Source organism: Alexandromys fortis, unplaced genomic scaffold (assembly GCF_014885135.2).
Source record: "Alexandromys fortis isolate MF-2015 unplaced genomic scaffold, M_Fortis_MF-2015_v1.1 scaffold_217, whole genome shotgun sequence".
NCBI lineage: Eukaryota > Metazoa > Chordata > Mammalia > Rodentia > Cricetidae > Alexandromys > Alexandromys fortis.
This window is the reverse complement of record NW_026068098.1, coordinates 69,616-86,124: the sequence shown is the minus strand read 5'-3', so window position 1 is coordinate 86,124 and position 16,509 is coordinate 69,616. Positions and strand designations below refer to the sequence as shown.

The 16,509-nt window shown below is 53.7% G+C and overlaps 1 protein-coding gene across 4 annotated transcripts in view; it reads left to right on the top strand.

Annotated features, from left to right (window-relative positions):
* The window catches only part of Kcnh2 (potassium voltage-gated channel subfamily H member 2), a 63,787-nt gene that overhangs the window by 30,659 nt on the left and 16,619 nt on the right, over nt 1–16,509 (top strand). For 3 of the 4 annotated variants that reach the window (XM_050123710.1, XM_050123712.1, XM_050123711.1), the window contains exon 2: nt 4,904–5,134. In XM_050123710.1, the coding sequence (XP_049979667.1) occupies nt 5,005–5,134 (130 nt within the window). In that variant the 5' untranslated portion in view covers nt 4,904–5,004. Of the gene's footprint in view, nt 1–1,773; nt 2,262–4,903; nt 5,135–16,509 lie in introns of those variants that run through there. The other variant, XM_050123709.1, reaches the window with a different exon arrangement.

The window sequence follows — 16,509 nt, the reverse complement described above, 5'->3', positions numbered from 1 at the left end:
TGAGTGTGTGTGTGCGTGAGTGTGTGTGTGTGTGCGTGCGTGAGTGTGTGTGTGTGTGTGCGTGTGTGTGTGTGTGCGTGCGTGAGTGTGTGTGTGTGCGTGTGTGTGTGTGTGAAGAGCTAGACCATCAGCTAGATGTGTGCTGATGCCTCTGATGCCAAGTTACAAGTTGGGGAAGGCCCTGGGCATCCTGGGTGTGAGGGAGGAAGCTGCTGGAGGTGGGAAGGGTCTGAGGGATGACTGTGCAGGCAGGAGCCTCTGGACGTTTTTAGCATCAGCTGGTGGAAGCCACCTCCTTCTCTCCCACCGGCTGCCTCCCTGAGTCACTGCCCACCCACTAGCAAATAAAAAAGAGTGTTATCTCCTGGCCAGTGGCCCTGTGTGGCCTTAGAGTGTGAAGGTTTTTACTCCTGGATGGAAGGTGAGAGCCTGGCTGGGGTGGTCTCATGGTGACCTTTCTTTGCCTGGCCTCCCTCTTTCCAGCCGGTTTCTGTCTTCATCCTTTGTTCTTCCCTTCCCCCCTATATCCCATGACGGTTCTCGCTGGTAACAAGACCCAGCCCCTTGCTCCAAGGACAGAGGCAGCTGCAAGCCCTCAGGAGCCCCCACATGGCCCCATCCATCTAGACAGGCCTCTGATCCGGGTTGCAGGCAAGGGAGGGGATTCAAGGCCTCCTCAACTCCAGCTGCCGGCTCCTCCCTACCACAGGCCTGCTCAGCTGTCAACACTCGCCTCTCGGCCTTGTCCTGCCCCAGGCGTTGCTTAGCTGCTCAAACCAAGGACACCTCAGCCGCCAAAGACCCCTACTCAGGCCCCAGCAGGCGATGGGCAGGCAGTGGGCAGGCGGCGGGCAGACACCCTGCCTGCCCTTGAGCATCCTCAGACCTCCTTGCCTAAATAAGGGAGCTGCAGCTGGAGAGAGCCAGCTGGCAGGGGGAGGGGCCTGCGGGTAGGCCAGGGTTTTCCGAGGGGCTGGGCCGCCCCGGCCAGCTCAGGGCCCCAAGCCCTCGTATTGGGCCTACGAGATTGGCTCTACAGAGGGAGGGCAGGCCTCTAGCACACGGGGATCCCTTGGCTGGGACCTCGCTCTCAGAAACCTTTCTTTGATCTCTCAGCTAGGAGGCCGCAACTCTTGTCAGTGTTCCTCTGTGCGCGCCACCCATGAAGAGATTCGAATAACCCCCGAGAGGGCCTTGTCCGTTTGTATGTTCACGATCGGGGTGATCGGGGAGTCTGTGCCTCTCCTCCGGCTCACCCACCCTTATCTCAAAAATTTACAGCGTCCACATTCCCTGTTCTTCCCATTTCCCGGGTCTCCCCTGGTCCTGGAGCCCATCTTCTCAGAGTCTAGGCCTCACTCAGCCAAGTCACCCACAGCAGATTCTGAGAGTAAGCTGTGTGTACTCAGCCTGTCCTAGGTGCAGTAGAGAAGCAGGGGATAAAGGTTGGCCCTGTCCCATCAAATCAGGTTTCTCAGTCCCGAGTCTGGGAGGGGGGCGGTATCCCCAGGCCCCTCTCCCTGGCCACCTCCAAAACCGGCCGTCGCACCTGTCCTCACGGTTCCCCTACCTAAGGGTCCCTTCCCCCCTCTCGGTGGAGCGCGAGTCCCGGGGGCTCGGTAGCAGAGCGAGGGGTTGGGGCCCGGGGAGCGCTCGGCGCGGCTCAGCCAATGAGAAGGGCGGGCGCTCGGGGTGGCGGGGAGAGGGCGGTGCTGTCGGCGCGCGGCGGCAGGAGGGGGCCGGGAGGCGGGGGCCGGAGCCGGAGGGGCGCGCGCCGCATTAACCCTTCAGTCGCCGGACCAAGCCGCAGGCGCTGCCCGAGCCGCGGGCGCTGGAGAGGCTGTCGGCGCGGCGGCGGGCAGGCGCGAGCCGGGAGCAGGGCGCTCGGGCTGGCGGAGCGCAGCGCGGGGACGAGGCGGAGCGGGGCCCGTGGCACCGCCGGCCCGGGTCGACAGACAGGTGTGCCGGCGCCGCAGCTCCAGCCGCTTCAGGCCCGGCCCGCGGTCCGGAGCCGGCAGCCGCTAGCCGAGGACCCCGCGCCCTCAGTCCAGTTCCGGCCCCGCCCGCACTCAGCTTGGCAGCGGGGTGCGGAGACCACGGCCCGGCCAGGCCACCCGAAGCCTAGTGCTGGGCCGGGCCGGGCCAGGGTGGGTGGGGGCCCGCCCGGCCCGCCCATGGGCTCAGGATGCCGGTGCGGAGGGGCCACGTCGCGCCGCAGAACACCTTCCTCGACACCATCATCCGCAAGTTTGAGGGCCAAAGTGAGTGGGGGAGGGGGCAAAATGGGGAGGGGGTTTGAGGAGGTTTGGGGGGCTGGGTCCAGGCCTGCCGAGTGTGGATGGGGGGCGTGCCCGGGCCGTGTACAGTGCAAAATGTGAATCATTTGGGGATGGTGGGCCCTGAGACTTACGCCAGGAGCCGAGGGGCCAAGGCTTGGTGTCAGGGGATCATTGGTATGGGACCAAGGGACTTAATGTTGTAGCTTGGGGTCAGAGAGTGTGTGTGACTCCTGGAATGTTCAGAAAAGGGAGGTAGGATGAGATATGCGGGTGTTTCTGCCTCTAAATGCCCAGAGTTTATGAGACTGTGTGTGTGGCCATGACGATGTATATGACCCAAGCATTGAACCCTAAAAGTACAGTGCATATGCCAGTCTTGACCGTGTTCCACGGGAGAGACAGAAACTAAGAGTGTAGGATCAGTAACCAATCTACTCTTGAGTGTGTGGCATGTATATGGCCAAGTCCCTGTGTCACTTAAGAATTTGAGTCTGCTTGGGCAGTCAAAAGGTGTCACCTGCAAGTCTGCAAGATTGTGGGTCCGGTGGTAAGAGGGTGCTGCAGCCCTAAAGCTGGCTTTGGGGTTAACAGGCTGGCTATGAAGCACCTATGTGATGGGTTTTCCTGCTCTGGACAGCACCCCAAGCCCCATTTGGGGATTACAGCACCCCTTATGCTGACCTAGCAAGAGAGACTTCTAGAAGTGTCTTGGGCTAGGTGAATGTTCTGGTGTTGGTGTGCCCGTCCTCAGGGTGTGACTGTCAAGGACCCTGGGAGCCCGAGAGTGACATTCCTTGCCCGTGACCCTGTGCACACAGGACAACGCGCGCTTGTGCTGTGGGGGGGAGGGAGGGGTCAGTTGGATGGGCAGCATTGTCCCTAGATGAAGAACAAGATGATCCTGAGGGGGTGGATCAGTGACATTGGTGCAGGCCTAGGGGCTGGGGGCAGGCTTTAGTTTCCTACCAACTGGGTAGGCACGGGGCAGAATCTGAGAAGACCTTGGACTAGATCCTAAAGGCTTGGCTTCTGGCCCTACCTCTGCTACTGACTGCCAGATGACCTTGAATGACCCCCCCAGCCTCAGTTTCCACTTCTGTGAACCAAGGGATAAGCTCCAGGGCTTTGGAGATTCCTTTTGTTTCAGTTAGATCTAGGATTTCAGTCAAGGGGGTGTGGTGGAGTAGGACTTGCCTTCCAAGGAACTTGCTCTGCTCGTCTAGTCTGGGAGTTGGATGTGGGGGGGCACTTTTCTCCTATGGGTGCTTGGTACTTTGGACCATCTTGGGCTGAAGTGGGATGGAGGCAGAGTTAGAAGGTCTTTTCATTTGACAAGAAGCTCTGCTCTGGGTTGATACTTGCTTGGGAATCCGGGTAGGCCTTGGGAACTAAAGATGACTATCAACTCTCAAAAGTAACTTCCTTGAGGGCAGGGGAAAGATGGCAGAAGTCAGGAGGCTAGATCCTGACAGCCTGGCCTTGCTGCAGGGAGCCCCTGCTGCGCAGCCTGGGGTTCCCCTTCAGGACTGTGCAGAGCTGCAGTCTGAAGGCTCCCTGAGGAGGAGGGAAGGAGAGTTTCAACTTCAATTGCACATCACAGCACTAAAGGCCAAAGTGGCCAGGATTCCTGTTTATAGATGGCGCCTATCCTTAGAACATCTCACTTGGGCACAAACTGACTTGCTGCTCACCCACCTGCCTGGCCCTTGGGGCAGGTGTGGGTTGGATGAGCCAAGTCTAGATGCAATGGGTCTGTTGGACTTCCTTTTTCTGATGGGGTCTATCCCTAGAGGTTGTCATCTTTCCCAGGGTTGTTTTCCCACAGTGGGCCAGTGTCTTGGGCCCACCTCTGGGCTCTAGGGAGTTGCAGGCTCTGGGATGTGAAACTGCAGGTTGCTTTCCTTGCTCTGTATGACCTTGGATTTCTGACTGTGACCCCCAGCTGTCCTGCCAGACAAGATTCAAAAGCTGGTTTTACTGTGAATGAGCTGCCTGATTTGGGCATTGGGCTGAACTTCTCTTGAGTTCATCCATAAGATGACGATATTAACAACTGCCCAGTGGGTTGTCCAGGTCTTCTAGTTCACTCCCTCATCCTTTGGCTCACCCACTCCTCAGCATCCGACCGCCTGTGGATAAAGTGTGGAAGTCATAGTAGGCACTGACCCGAGGGAGTCTGGGGGTAGGTACTCGAGTGACTTATTTTCTAGGGACAGTCCCCTCTCAAGAGGAAGAAGCCAAAGAAGCTGGTGCGAAGGGGAGGCTGGCCGCCATCTCCTGCCCTTCCCATGCTCCCTTTCCAGGCTGTGTTTATCCCTCCGCCGCGGCTGCTGACACGCGTTGCTGACACCCGCCCAGGCCGGCCTTGGCCGCTGGCTCTCTGCCCGGGGAAAGCCACGCAGCCAGCCGGCCGGGCCGGGGGTTGGGGGGGGGGCGTGTCGCTAGGCCGCGCCCGGTTGAGGCACCTGTGTCTGGGCACAGCTGCGTTCGGCCGGGGTTGGGCTCCCCCTCCCTGGTGCGGACGAGGGTCGGACAGCAGTATGTTACGAGCGAATGTGAGGAAGGGCCGGGAGCCCCCGAGACTGGTGTCCCCGCTCACGTGCACATCCCTGCCTCCCCCCCAGGCCGCAAGTTCATCATCGCTAACGCCCGCGTGGAGAACTGCGCCGTCATCTACTGCAACGACGGCTTCTGCGAGCTGTGCGGATACTCGCGGGCCGAGGTGATGCAGCGGCCCTGCACCTGCGACTTCCTGCACGGGCCGCGCACGCAGCGCCGTGCCGCCGCGCAGATCGCGCAGGCCCTGCTGGGCGCCGAGGAGCGCAAAGTGGAGATAGCCTTCTACCGGAAAGATGGTAGGCGGGGCCGGGGCGTGGCTATGGCGAGGGGCCGGGCCTCGAGAGAATGAGCGTGTGTGTGTGTGTGTGGGGGGGAACAGTGGGGCGGGATATGTGGTTGCGGGAGGCTGGTGAAGTGTGCGTGTTCCGTGGGGGCGGGGCCCAGGCGGGGGCGTGGCTCTGTGTCTCGGGGCGGGTGTGGCCTAGGTCTCAAATCTGGTGGGTTGGCATTCAGGTTGGCCTTGGAGCTGCTAAGAGTGAGGGGTCCTGGCACCTTCCATACTTAACTATTTGGCAGGTGTCATTATGTTGAGCTAGGTAGGCTGACATTTGCCCAGGCAGAGATAGTAGCTGCGTGCGTAGCTGGTGGTAATAGCTGGTGGCTGGTGCTGATTCCCATCCACTGAATTCTAGCTACCTGTAGGTCAGTCTGAGCCAGGTGACTTCCTGAAAGATGTCACAGAGGGTGAAGCGGAAGGGTTTGTATCTGCTGTCACTCTCCTCCCGCCTTCCTTTCTCTTCTGCGCTTCAATCACACTTCTTCCCACAACCTCCGTTCCCTTTGTCTGGTCTGCAGAACACCCCGCCCCGCCCCGCCCCTCAACTCCCTCGTGGCCAGGTGTCTTTGCTCAGCCACCACCTCCCCACCCAGCTGCTCTGCGCCTCCGGAGAGCAAAGTAGAAAGCGGATAAACACAGTGGGTGGAGCTGCTCTCATACTAGGCCTGTGCTGCTGGGTGGGCTCTGCTCAGTCAGGAGGTCAGAGAAGTGGTGGGATAGTGGGTATTGGAGGGCTGGGAAGGTGTTCCAGAATTCGGCTTCTCATCAGTGAATATTTCATAACTTTCACTACAATCCTGGAAACCCAGCTCAGAGCTGAGCTCTTGAACATAGAGTTGCCTACAGTAAAGGCAACGTTCGTGCTCTCAGGGAGCTTGTTGGCTATTCACAGTGAGCCCACCCTGCCTCTTGTGGCAAATGGGAGCATCAAGCCCCATGTCTTGGCTGTGCATGTTCCATGGTGGCTGAGGCTGCCTGTGAAGGTTGGCATCTTTAAGGGGCTTCCTTTATAGGTGTGTAGCCCGTGATGTCCTTGGATAGCATATAGGGGGAGCTTGCTTGTGCAAATTGGGGTTCTGGCTAGCAGGCAGGAAGGGGATGAAGTAGCGGGAAGCTTACAGGTACTGGGATATGTGTTATCTTGTGTAATCCTCATAGAACACATGAGATGTAGATGCCACTTTTAATCTCTTTCTAAGGATGATGAAATTGAAGTTCAGAGAAATTAAGACCGTCCTTAGTCACACAGATCGGAAGCATCAGCACTTGAAGTGGAGTTCATGTCTGATCAGAGCCATGTCACACTGTCTTGCTGTGTGTCATGGACTGACAACGACACCAGAGAACTAGAGGGCTCCACACAGGGAAAACTTAAGTTTCCAAACCACAGGTTTATGCGTGTGAACACCTAAGTCCTGGGGTCAGGTGTAATGTGGGAAATCCCCCACCAGCCCAATTGACTGATTTTCACAAATTTATTTCAGTGCTTACTTGGGATGCTGGGCTTTCTCTCTTTCTCTTTTTCTCTCTCTTCAGAACTAGGGATCACAGCCAGAGCTGTGTGACGGTGATGAATGCTGCCGTGTGTGTGTGAAGAACAATTCCAGGGAGTTGATTCTCTCCTTCAGCCTTTACCTGTACCTGCCGGTCATCTTGGCAGTGCTAGCTAGCTCTCCCTCTCCTTCCTTCTTTTTGTCTTTTGCCAGGGTTGAGACAAAAGCTCTATCTATGTAGATAGAGCTGGCATTGACTCACTGTGATCTGCCAGCCTCTGCCGCCTAAGTGCTGGGGTTAAAGATGTGCACTACCACACCTGGACCTAAATTTATTTGTTTTGAGATAGTATCTCAGTAAGTTGTCGAGGCTGGCCTTGAACTCACCTGGTAGCCCAGGTGGGCCTCCAAGGTAACTGGTATGATAAGCCTGCATCACTAGGCTTGGCAAGAGTGTTGAACTTTTGAGAAAATGCTCACAGTACAGGGTCTTCCACTGTGAGCACACTCTAATCCCTTGGTGGACATTGCTGTGTTTGAGGATTTGATCCCTTGGCAGCAGAGAGGTGGGGCTGATTTTGCTTTTGGCTATAGCCTAGATATAGCCTTCTCAAGTAGCACAGAGCTTTTTGGCCCATGCTGACTTCTTTGGGAGACTCTTGCAGAGGAGCTGTCAAGGGATGTTGAAGGTCCCCTGATCCAGCCATTTGGGGAACAGGTGAAGTCTTGTGGTGGAGGTCCCATGACCAGTGTATCCTTGGGGGAATGGGGCCTAGAATCCAAGTCTCTGTGCTAGCCCATGCTCTTACCTCCTCCAGGTTACTACTCCAAATGGGGGCAGTGACCCAGGAAACCCTATGCCAGCTGCTGCCTTCTGCCCCTTCTTTGTTCTCACCTAGTTTCCATGGGGATCAGATAACTCCCAGTGGCCAACAGGTTGGCCCAGGCCCTCATCTACCTGGGGACCCACTTACCTTGGCATTCTGAGCTGAGGGTAAAATGCAGACAGATTCTTCAGCCTCTCTGCCCTCTGTCTTGTGATACAAAGATACAAAATCCCTCATGCCTGACCTGGGCTTCCTGTGTGTGTGTGTGTGTGTGTGTACTGATGCGTGGAGCATGTACAAAGTCAGAGGAGAAGTGTGCCAATGCCAATGCCAACCCCTGTTTTTGTCCAAGCCTTTCCCAGAGTGTCTGCCAGGGCCAGCCCTGGAGGAGTAGGTCCTTGGGCTGCAGCCCCAGGGAGGGGGAATGGCTGGGGAGGAGGCAGGGCCTTTTGCTGGCAGGCGCCGCTAAGGACAGCTGTGCTGTGTCGGAGCCTCTAACTCAGCTCTGTGCAGTCTCAGGGTCTGGAGCCAGACAGCCCCATTATTTAGTTGCTGGGTCTGCTGGGAGGTGGGGAAGCTAGACTGTGGGAGTGTGGGTGGAGAGGAGACATAGTGTGCCCAGTTCACTGGCCTTTTACTGATGCCCCTTAGGTCAGGCCCAGGGTCAGAGTGGAATTGTGAAAGGAACCTTGTAGTGCAGGTCTGGCAGGATGTGACATTTCTGGGGAAGTGCCTCAGACAGCAGGTGCTGGCTGGGGACACACCTTGCCCTACACTGCCGTAGTGGGGGTAGGGGGGATGTGGTTCTCTCCTTGTCCCTTCTATTGTCTTCGCTCTTTGTTCCCGCCTCTCTGCTGCCTCCCAGCCCACTGCTGTGCCCTGCCTGCCTACTGTGCCCCGTCCTCTTGGCATTTCTCCCTCTCCATGCTCAAGCCTCCCTGCCTTGGTCTCTGACCTGCCTACCTGGCCCTGGCCTTTCCATTTTTGCCTCTTTCCCATTTTGTCTATTCCTTCTGTTCCTTCAGCACCATGGAGCCTTCTTGCTTCTTTCCCTATCTCCTCTGTCCTGTTTACTCATCCCCAATTCCCCAGGCCTTAGTCTGAAAGGCTTTATCTGTCTTACCATACCTCTGACTGTCCTGTCCCTGTCTCTGTGTCCCTGTGTCCCCAGGAGCTTGTGTGTGGGTGGAGATGGGGGATGTCTCTGGAGAAGAGTCTATTGGCTTCTTCACTCCAGCTGCAGGCCAGTTGCCACGGCAACAAGGTCAGAGGGTCCCCACTGCTACAGCTGATGCTGTGACTGAGGGGGATGGGTTGGGACCTTCGGTCCAGGCCAGCTCCCCAGTGTGCTGTGTCTCCACATTTGCTATACTGCTGAATCCTGACTCACACCCTGGTTTTCCAGGTACTCAAGCAGGCTCTGGTGGTACCAGTCGCCAACCTCTGGGCATTCCACTACCCCTATAACCCAGGTCCTTAGTCCTGGTTTTCTCTCTTCCCTGCCTTTCCTGGTCACTGAAGCCAGAGGTCCTGCTCTGCCCCTGCTGTGACCCTCCTCTATCAGACACTCTCCTCACCCCCCACCCCCAATCATGTGGTGTCTGAGTTGATGAAAAGATGCTTTCTGTGAAGGGGGAGGTTTTGAGGGGAAGGCAGAGTTCAGAGGTCAGTGCCTAGCTGTTTCTGTACTCTGCATGGGAACTAGCCTGGATCCTTCCTAGGAGGGGCCAAAGGCTTAAATTTAGGGCTTTTTCCATGGGGACAAAGCCTTGGAGTGTTTACCTGCTTCTTTTTGTTTTACTCTCTATTCAGTCCTAGCTGTCACTGCATAAGTCAGGCTGGCCTCTCAAAAGCGATTCACCTGCCTCTGCTAGGATCAAAGGTGTGCTCACTTCTTGGGAGCACAGATATGCTTGTCATCCTGGTCAGGATCTGACAGAGCCTGGAGCCTGGGGCAGGTGGTAGTTTCTGGTAGGGCCTGCCTCCATCTTTCTGTCTCTACTGAGACTTTTCTTCCAGATGCCCCATGGTGGGCTGCATTGGGCTGCTAGGGGCTTCCGGTCTGTGAGGACAGAAGGATGCTGTCTCTTCAGAGCCCCTGGGCCTGGACAGTATCAGGAGGGTGCCTCCTGCTCCTGTGTGTGGTGTCTCCGAAGCCCCAGAAGAACTATGTAAATATTTATGCAGAGCTGTCTAGGTGGAAGCAGAGTTGACAGTGGCCTTGGGCTCTGGGGAGGGGGACTGGAACAGCAAGAGAGCCAGCCTGGTGTGTGAGATGGGGTGAACTTGGGTGGCTTCCTGTGCAGTATGAACTGCGAGTTCTGAGGAAGCCCTTTCCTACTCAGCATCCCTGAGGGGGCCTGACCACCTCTTCTAGAGAACACTCGCTGGCCTGAGAGTTGCCCCTCTCCTCTAAAGCCTGCCTTCCCACTTTGTGTGCAGTCAGGAGAGCAGTGGTATTTGGCTCCGTGCATAAGGGAATGGCAAATTCTCTGCCTGACATGCAAGGAGATCTTGAATCAGGGTCAGAGAAGAGCTGGGAGAGATGCTAGAGTACGGACCAGATCAGGAGGGTCCCAGTGCCTGTTGATGCCCCTTATGCTCCATAAAGACCCCTGGGCTGGGTTTTGGGGTCAGGCACTTGTGGGCTGTCCTGGAATTACCCAGTGTGGGAGCCATCATAACATGCACTCAGAAGGAATGGGAGGAGGCCTGAGAGGGGAACAAAGCTTCAGCAAAGTCATCTGGGAGCTGGCGGCTCTTGGTAGCACTTAGGAACGGTCAGGTGACTTCGCTTTATAGTGTATGCATGGTGGTCCTTGCAGTCTTCTACTGGTAAAGTTTCTCAGTCATTTTTCCAAGAGGGGAATCTCTTGCAGAGGCTTGCAGAGGCTAAAGGACTTATCTAACAGGTAGGGACCTGAATGGGACCTCCGGCCCAGTTCCTCTCTACTCTCGAGCCCTGTGTGGACTGCCTTGCGTAAGCTTCTTCTGGGGTATGATGAGCTCAGGGTCTCAAGAGGCTTGCACTTGGTTGGAATCTAAGAGTTTTGGTAGCTTTTGTTTCTGAAGTGGATCAAAGTCCTTGTCCCCTGAATGGTGGGTCGAGGGCATTCCCCAAACACGTACCAACACAGCAACATGGCATGCCAGGGCTGTCTGCTTGTCACCTCATGGTGACAGTTGAGACCGTGGGGAGAAGGTTGTCTGCTGTGTGGCTCTTACAGTACCTCTGCCTGTCTTTCATCTCCCTGCCAAGGTTCCTGAAGGCTCAGCTCCTCAAATCAGTGAGGCCCTAGTACTCATGCCAAAGGTTTTCTCTTTTTCTTTCATTTTCTTTTCTGCGTTTTCTTTTCATTTCATTTCTCAGTTCCGTGACACTCCTTATAGGCAGCCATTCAAATATACTCCCTATGAATATGCTGTTCGCATATGTTCTTGCAAATGTGTATTTTGACTGGATAGATGCATATGGATTTAATTTATGCAAATGGTATTGTGCTGTGTATTGTATTCTAGCATTCACTTTTCTTATCCAGGAGCCCAACTTTATCTACAGGTGGCCTGCCACTGAATGTCCAGTCTGTGGTTTCCTATCTAGGAGCATGTTTTACTTATGTACTGTCCCAGTGAAGGACCTCGCATAGTCTTTACCTCTGCCACCAGAGGCAGTGCCACATTGAACCTTCTCTTATACAGTCTTTTCCAGACTTGTGTGAGGGTGTCTGTGGGCTGCATGCCTTAGAAGTGAAATTGTTGAAATACAGGATATGGGGATTCTTAGCTGGCTGTTGCCCCACTGTGCGCCCGAATAGCCAACCCTGTTGTCTGCCTCCCGAATGGGGACTCATACTCTCCCACCTCTGCCACATTTGGCATCATCTCCCTTTCTAATTTTTGCCAGTCTTGTGGGCTTGTTGCTCTTCTTTGTAGGTCAGTGTATCTCTTTTAGGCTTGATAGCTGTTTGAGCTCTCCCGTTTGAGCTGTTTGATTGTATCCTTTGCTTATCTTTCTGTAAGACTGCTTTCTTTTGTTCCCGTGCATTTCCAGGGGTTGCATGTGTGTTTTAGAAATACAAATGAATACAGTATATATTCCCTATGTTAATTCCTTGTTTGAATTGTGAATAACTTCTCCCTCTTGGTCTCTGTTCAGTTAAAGACAAAGATTCTTTGTTTGGGTACAAAGAATCATCACTGCTAGTTTTGTTTGTGCTCTTGAACTCCCACTGAAGACCCATTCCTATGTGAAGGCTGAGAGGTCCCCACAGGTCCACGTCTCTCCTCTGGCTCCTTGGTCTCACCTTCCTCAGTTGGGTGTTGGATCCACCCTGAGCCCTCCCTGGATGTAGTGTCAAGTAAGGATCAAGTTGTACTTTTTCCATGTAAGGAGCCAACTTTCCCAACACATCTAGTCTGTTTTTTTCCATTGCTTTGTGGGGCATCTTTAGCATAGGTTACTTGCTGTGTAGCTGTGGATCTGCCTCTACCCCCAATATCTGTCTGTCTGTTCATCAGGATGTATAAAACAGTAACAAGCACAACGTTATGGTGTTTACTGTGTCTCAGTAATCAAAAAGACGAAGCCTCCCACTATTTAAATTTTAAAAAAATTAAAATTCAAAAAATGGCTTGCTTATTTATTTTATTTATTTATTAGATAAGATATTATACTGTAGCCTGGGACTCACTATGTATGAAGTAGTCCAGGCTTGTCTTGAACTGTAGCAATTCCACTGCCTCAGCCTCCCATGGGCTTGGATAATAGCAAGCCATACCTGGATTTTTTCCTTCTTCTTTTTAACTTCCATTTGTTTGTTATCATTATTATTTTGAGTCAGTATCTCTCTTTACATCCTAGGCTAGCTTGGAACTCACTATCCTGCTTCTGCCTTCTGCATGTTCAGATAACAGGTGTGCCCCACACACTGACTTCACTAGAGCCTCAATCAGAGTTAGGTTAGTCTTGTAGGTTACTTAGAAGAATTAACAGCGTTGTAAGTTTCAGTAAGATCCTGGACCGTGTCTCTCTGGGCCACCTTATTTTCACCTACCTTATGGCTCCAGAGTTTTGTTTCCTCACCTGTGCATCCTTGGCCACCGTTAGCTGCTCCGTTGTCAGTTATTGAAAACGAGATTGGGTGGCTGGAGCGATGGCGCTGGAGCGATGGCTCAGAGGAGAAAGTTCTTGCTGGAAAAGTGTGAGGACCTGAGCTTGAATCTCCAGTACCTACTGGAGTGAAAGCTGGCCACAGTAGCACGTGACTGTAACCCTGTAAAACGGAAAGTGGAGACAGAAGAACCTTGGGACACTCGTGAGCCAGTTAGCTTGGTGTGTGTGGTAGCGAAACAATACCCAAGGTTGTCTTCTGCCTTGCGCATGCAGATCATGGCCCATGTGCATCCACGTACACAGATATGCACACATGCATACATACAAAGATAAGGAAAAAAGAAAAAGACCTTTACAAGTTATTAAATTTACATGTGTGATTGCGATTCTGCATGTCAGTGCTTGTGTAGAGGCCAGAAGGTAGCTTTGGGAGCTGGCCCTCTCTTTCCACTGTTGGTTCTGGGGATCAAACTCAACTCATTATGTTTGCAAAGCAAATGCTTTTACCCATGAGCCCTTTTGCTAGCTCCTCCCTGTTTTCTGAAGTTTTAAACTCACTGTGAGGCCAAGGCCAACTCTGAGTGCTGGGGTTACAGGTGTGGACTTGTACACCAGTGCCATCTCATTTTCTGGCTCTCCTTTCTGCTTGTGTGAGGCTGTGCTGTTCTGTGGCTGGTCTAGTTGGTGGAACTCTTTTCTTAGTTCTTGACTTGTTCATCTTTTGACTTTGTTGGTTCTCTGGGGAGATGATTTTGTATCCTGCAATTAATGCCAGTTTTCAGATTTGTTTGGGTCATGGTCATAGACTTTCATTCTTGAATGTGCCACCTGACTTTTCAGGGGTCCTTTACTGACAAGTGTATTTGCTATGCTGTTTCACAGGGTCCTATGAGAGAACAAGTCAGGAGAAATTGTCCCCTTAACTTAATGACAGCTGTGCCTGCTCAGATACCAACGGCTCTCTAGGCCCTCACCTGTGTTTGGGGAGCCAAGATGGAAAACGATCGCAGGACCTTACAGAACCCCAGAAGAAGGCAGAGATCCCAGGATTGCCCCTCTCATGAACAGTGACAGATCTGTGCCCCCGATGCCCTATGATAGCTGCAAATACAGGGGTCAGGGTCATAATAGTGTAGAGGGCAGAAAGGGGCAAGGCTCAGACATTGCACAGCTGACACGGTTCACTTAGGTTCCAAGCACCATCTTATTTGATAGTAACGTGACCAAATGTAGTGCTGCTGTGGGAGAAGCACCTGAATTTCTTGGTGTCTCTGTCTGTTCACACTTAGGATGCGGGGTAATTCTGCACTGAAAGACTGGTCAGGGCCCTTGGATCTAGAAGGGAGGTGAGAGGTAGGGACACTGTGTCCACACTGGCCCAAACCGCAGGTCATTAGGAGACCTTCCAAAGCTGTGCAGTCAACACCTGCTGTGAAGGCAGTCTCTGTGGTGCAGGTCTCTAGGGTTGTGGGTACTCACCCCACCCCACAAGCCAGTGTGTGTACATATCCTCTTCAAAGGGTGTGGTATTGGATGAGTTCCCAGAGAGAAGCATCCATGTGAGCTGATTCGGGGTCTGGGAGGGATGGGGACAGGAGGAAGTGAGAGGGTCAACAGCAGGAGCAGTGCTGCTGGGTCTGTGGGTGCAGTGGTGGAGGCAGCTTTCCCCAGGTCAGTGTGCCATCATTCTACAGTTGTTTTAGAAAAACTTTACTTCCTCACACCGTGTGTGTGTGTGTGTGTGTGTGTGTGTGTGTGTGTGTGTGATGGTGTGTTTGAGGAGGTCAGAGGACAACTTGTGGAAGTCAGTTCTCTTCTATCATGTTGGGCGTGTGTGTGTGTGTGTGTGTGTGTGTGTGATGGTATGTTTGAGGAGGTCAGAGGACAACTTGTGGAAGTCAGTTCTCTTCTATCATGTTGGGCCCCAGGGATCAAACTCAGGTTGTCAGACTTGGTGGCAGGCACCTTTACCCACTGACTTCTCTCTCAGGAACTTGTGTTACCTTCTTAAGGCAGAGGGTATGACCCTCACTCATAAGCTAAGAGGTGGCATGGCCCCAGGATCCTGGAGTGCAGTCAGCATAGCTTTCCTGGGTGAAGGTTGTCTTTTGAGGAGTTGTAGTCTGAGGAGATGGCTTAAGCATGCTCTAGGCTGTGGGTTTCAGCAGGAAATAAGATGCCAGCAGAGACCTTGGCCCTACACAGATTGTTGGCAGGTTCTGGTTGCAAGGCTGATGGAGGAGTGCATCTGGAGGCAATGTTTCCTGAGATTTGGAGTCTGGTTTGTGGCTCCCCAAACCTGCATGTCAGGGAGTACCCCAGTTCCTGGATTCATGAGCCCAGGATTGGTCTCTTTCTTTGATACACACACACACACTATGACACAAGGGCACAGACTCATTGACTGGCTGGCCTCTCCGACTCCCCCATCCTCTCCCCTAAGCCTGCAGTATCCCTGGCCATCCCTAGCCCCCTGGCTGGCCATGAGAGTGGTGTTAGCGACACGGTGGCCCTTGGCCAGAAGCGGCTCCCGCTGCATCTTTCTGTCGCCGCCACCAGGCTAAATATAACCTGACACTGCACAGCCCTGGGCTGCTCCTCCGGAGACAGCCTCTGCCTGGGGGGCGGACAGGGCCAACTGCAGCCTCAGCCTCCCTGCCCTCGGTGTGACTTTGGGCTCATTTTGGCACAGCTCCTCCTGCTTGGAGTGGGGCAAGGGAGGTGACCAGGATGAGGGTGCTAGAGGTCACCTTCCCTGCAGGGACCTGCTACTCTGCCTCATTACAGCTCCAGATGCTTCTATAAGGCCATCTGTCACCTCATCTGGCCCCCAGAGCAGGAATCACTTGTCCCTGAAGTACCCATAGAGAGCCTAAGCTCAGAGAGAAGTGGGTCTGTCTCCAGCACACAGCAAATGTGAGGGAAAGCAAGAGTCCAGGTCTCCTGATTGTTGGGACCAACTGCCTCGGTTTTCCAGGGCACATCCACTGCTTTGTATATTTTGTCTTGCTCTATCTTGTTCAGATGCCAAATTAGGGTCCTATTGAACACTTGTCTCAGTCAGGGTAGGCACGAGGGACATCTTGGTCTTGTCCTAAGTGCTTCACTTGTGCTGGCATGCACAGTGAGACCATGGGGCGATGGGGAAGCCATGAAGCCTGCTGTCCTACAGGTGAGCCAGGTGAGATTCTGACCTTACCAACTTGTCCGAGGCTGTGCAGGTCATCTGCAGGCCTCCTCTCCCCAACCTGCCATAGCTTCTGCTAAGGCAGGCCTGGGTCAGTGGTACCCATAAGTGGGAAATTAGGTTTTGGTGTACTGGATGGATGCCTGACCTAGGTGAGTGAGGATACCAGGCAGGGTAATGTCACTCCAAAGTGGGCCCCTTTGTTTGACCTGGCACTGGATGCAAGCAAGCCAGGGTTTGTAGTCTGAATGGGACATTTTCTGCTGTCGGAATGAGCTGAACTTGCTGCACCAGGGTCCCTTCCGTTGCCTCTTCTCTTGGTGACTTACAGTGAGCAGCATGATCTTTGAAGGCTGTTGGGAGATTAGCTGGCCTAGGTCATCAAGACCAAAGGCTCTACCAGTTCCTTAGGTATATGGTTTCTAGCATACCTGACAACCCTGCCCGTATTTCTATCCTGAGGGGTCAAGGACAGGCCTAGATTGGGCAGAGAGGCTTTGTCACCCAAAAATGGGGGCTCTAAAGCCTGTCTGGAGCTGGGGGAAAAAGGGTATGTTTTGGTATTAGTCACTTAAATCAGGCTATCCCAGGGGCCAATTGCTAAGGTTCGTCTTTGTTCTGAGTATGCAGAGCTCTCGTTAGGCCAGGCTCCAAGCTTGTCATATACTATGTGATTTCATCCAGACTTTGGACCTGTGGAGTAGGTGTGATCAA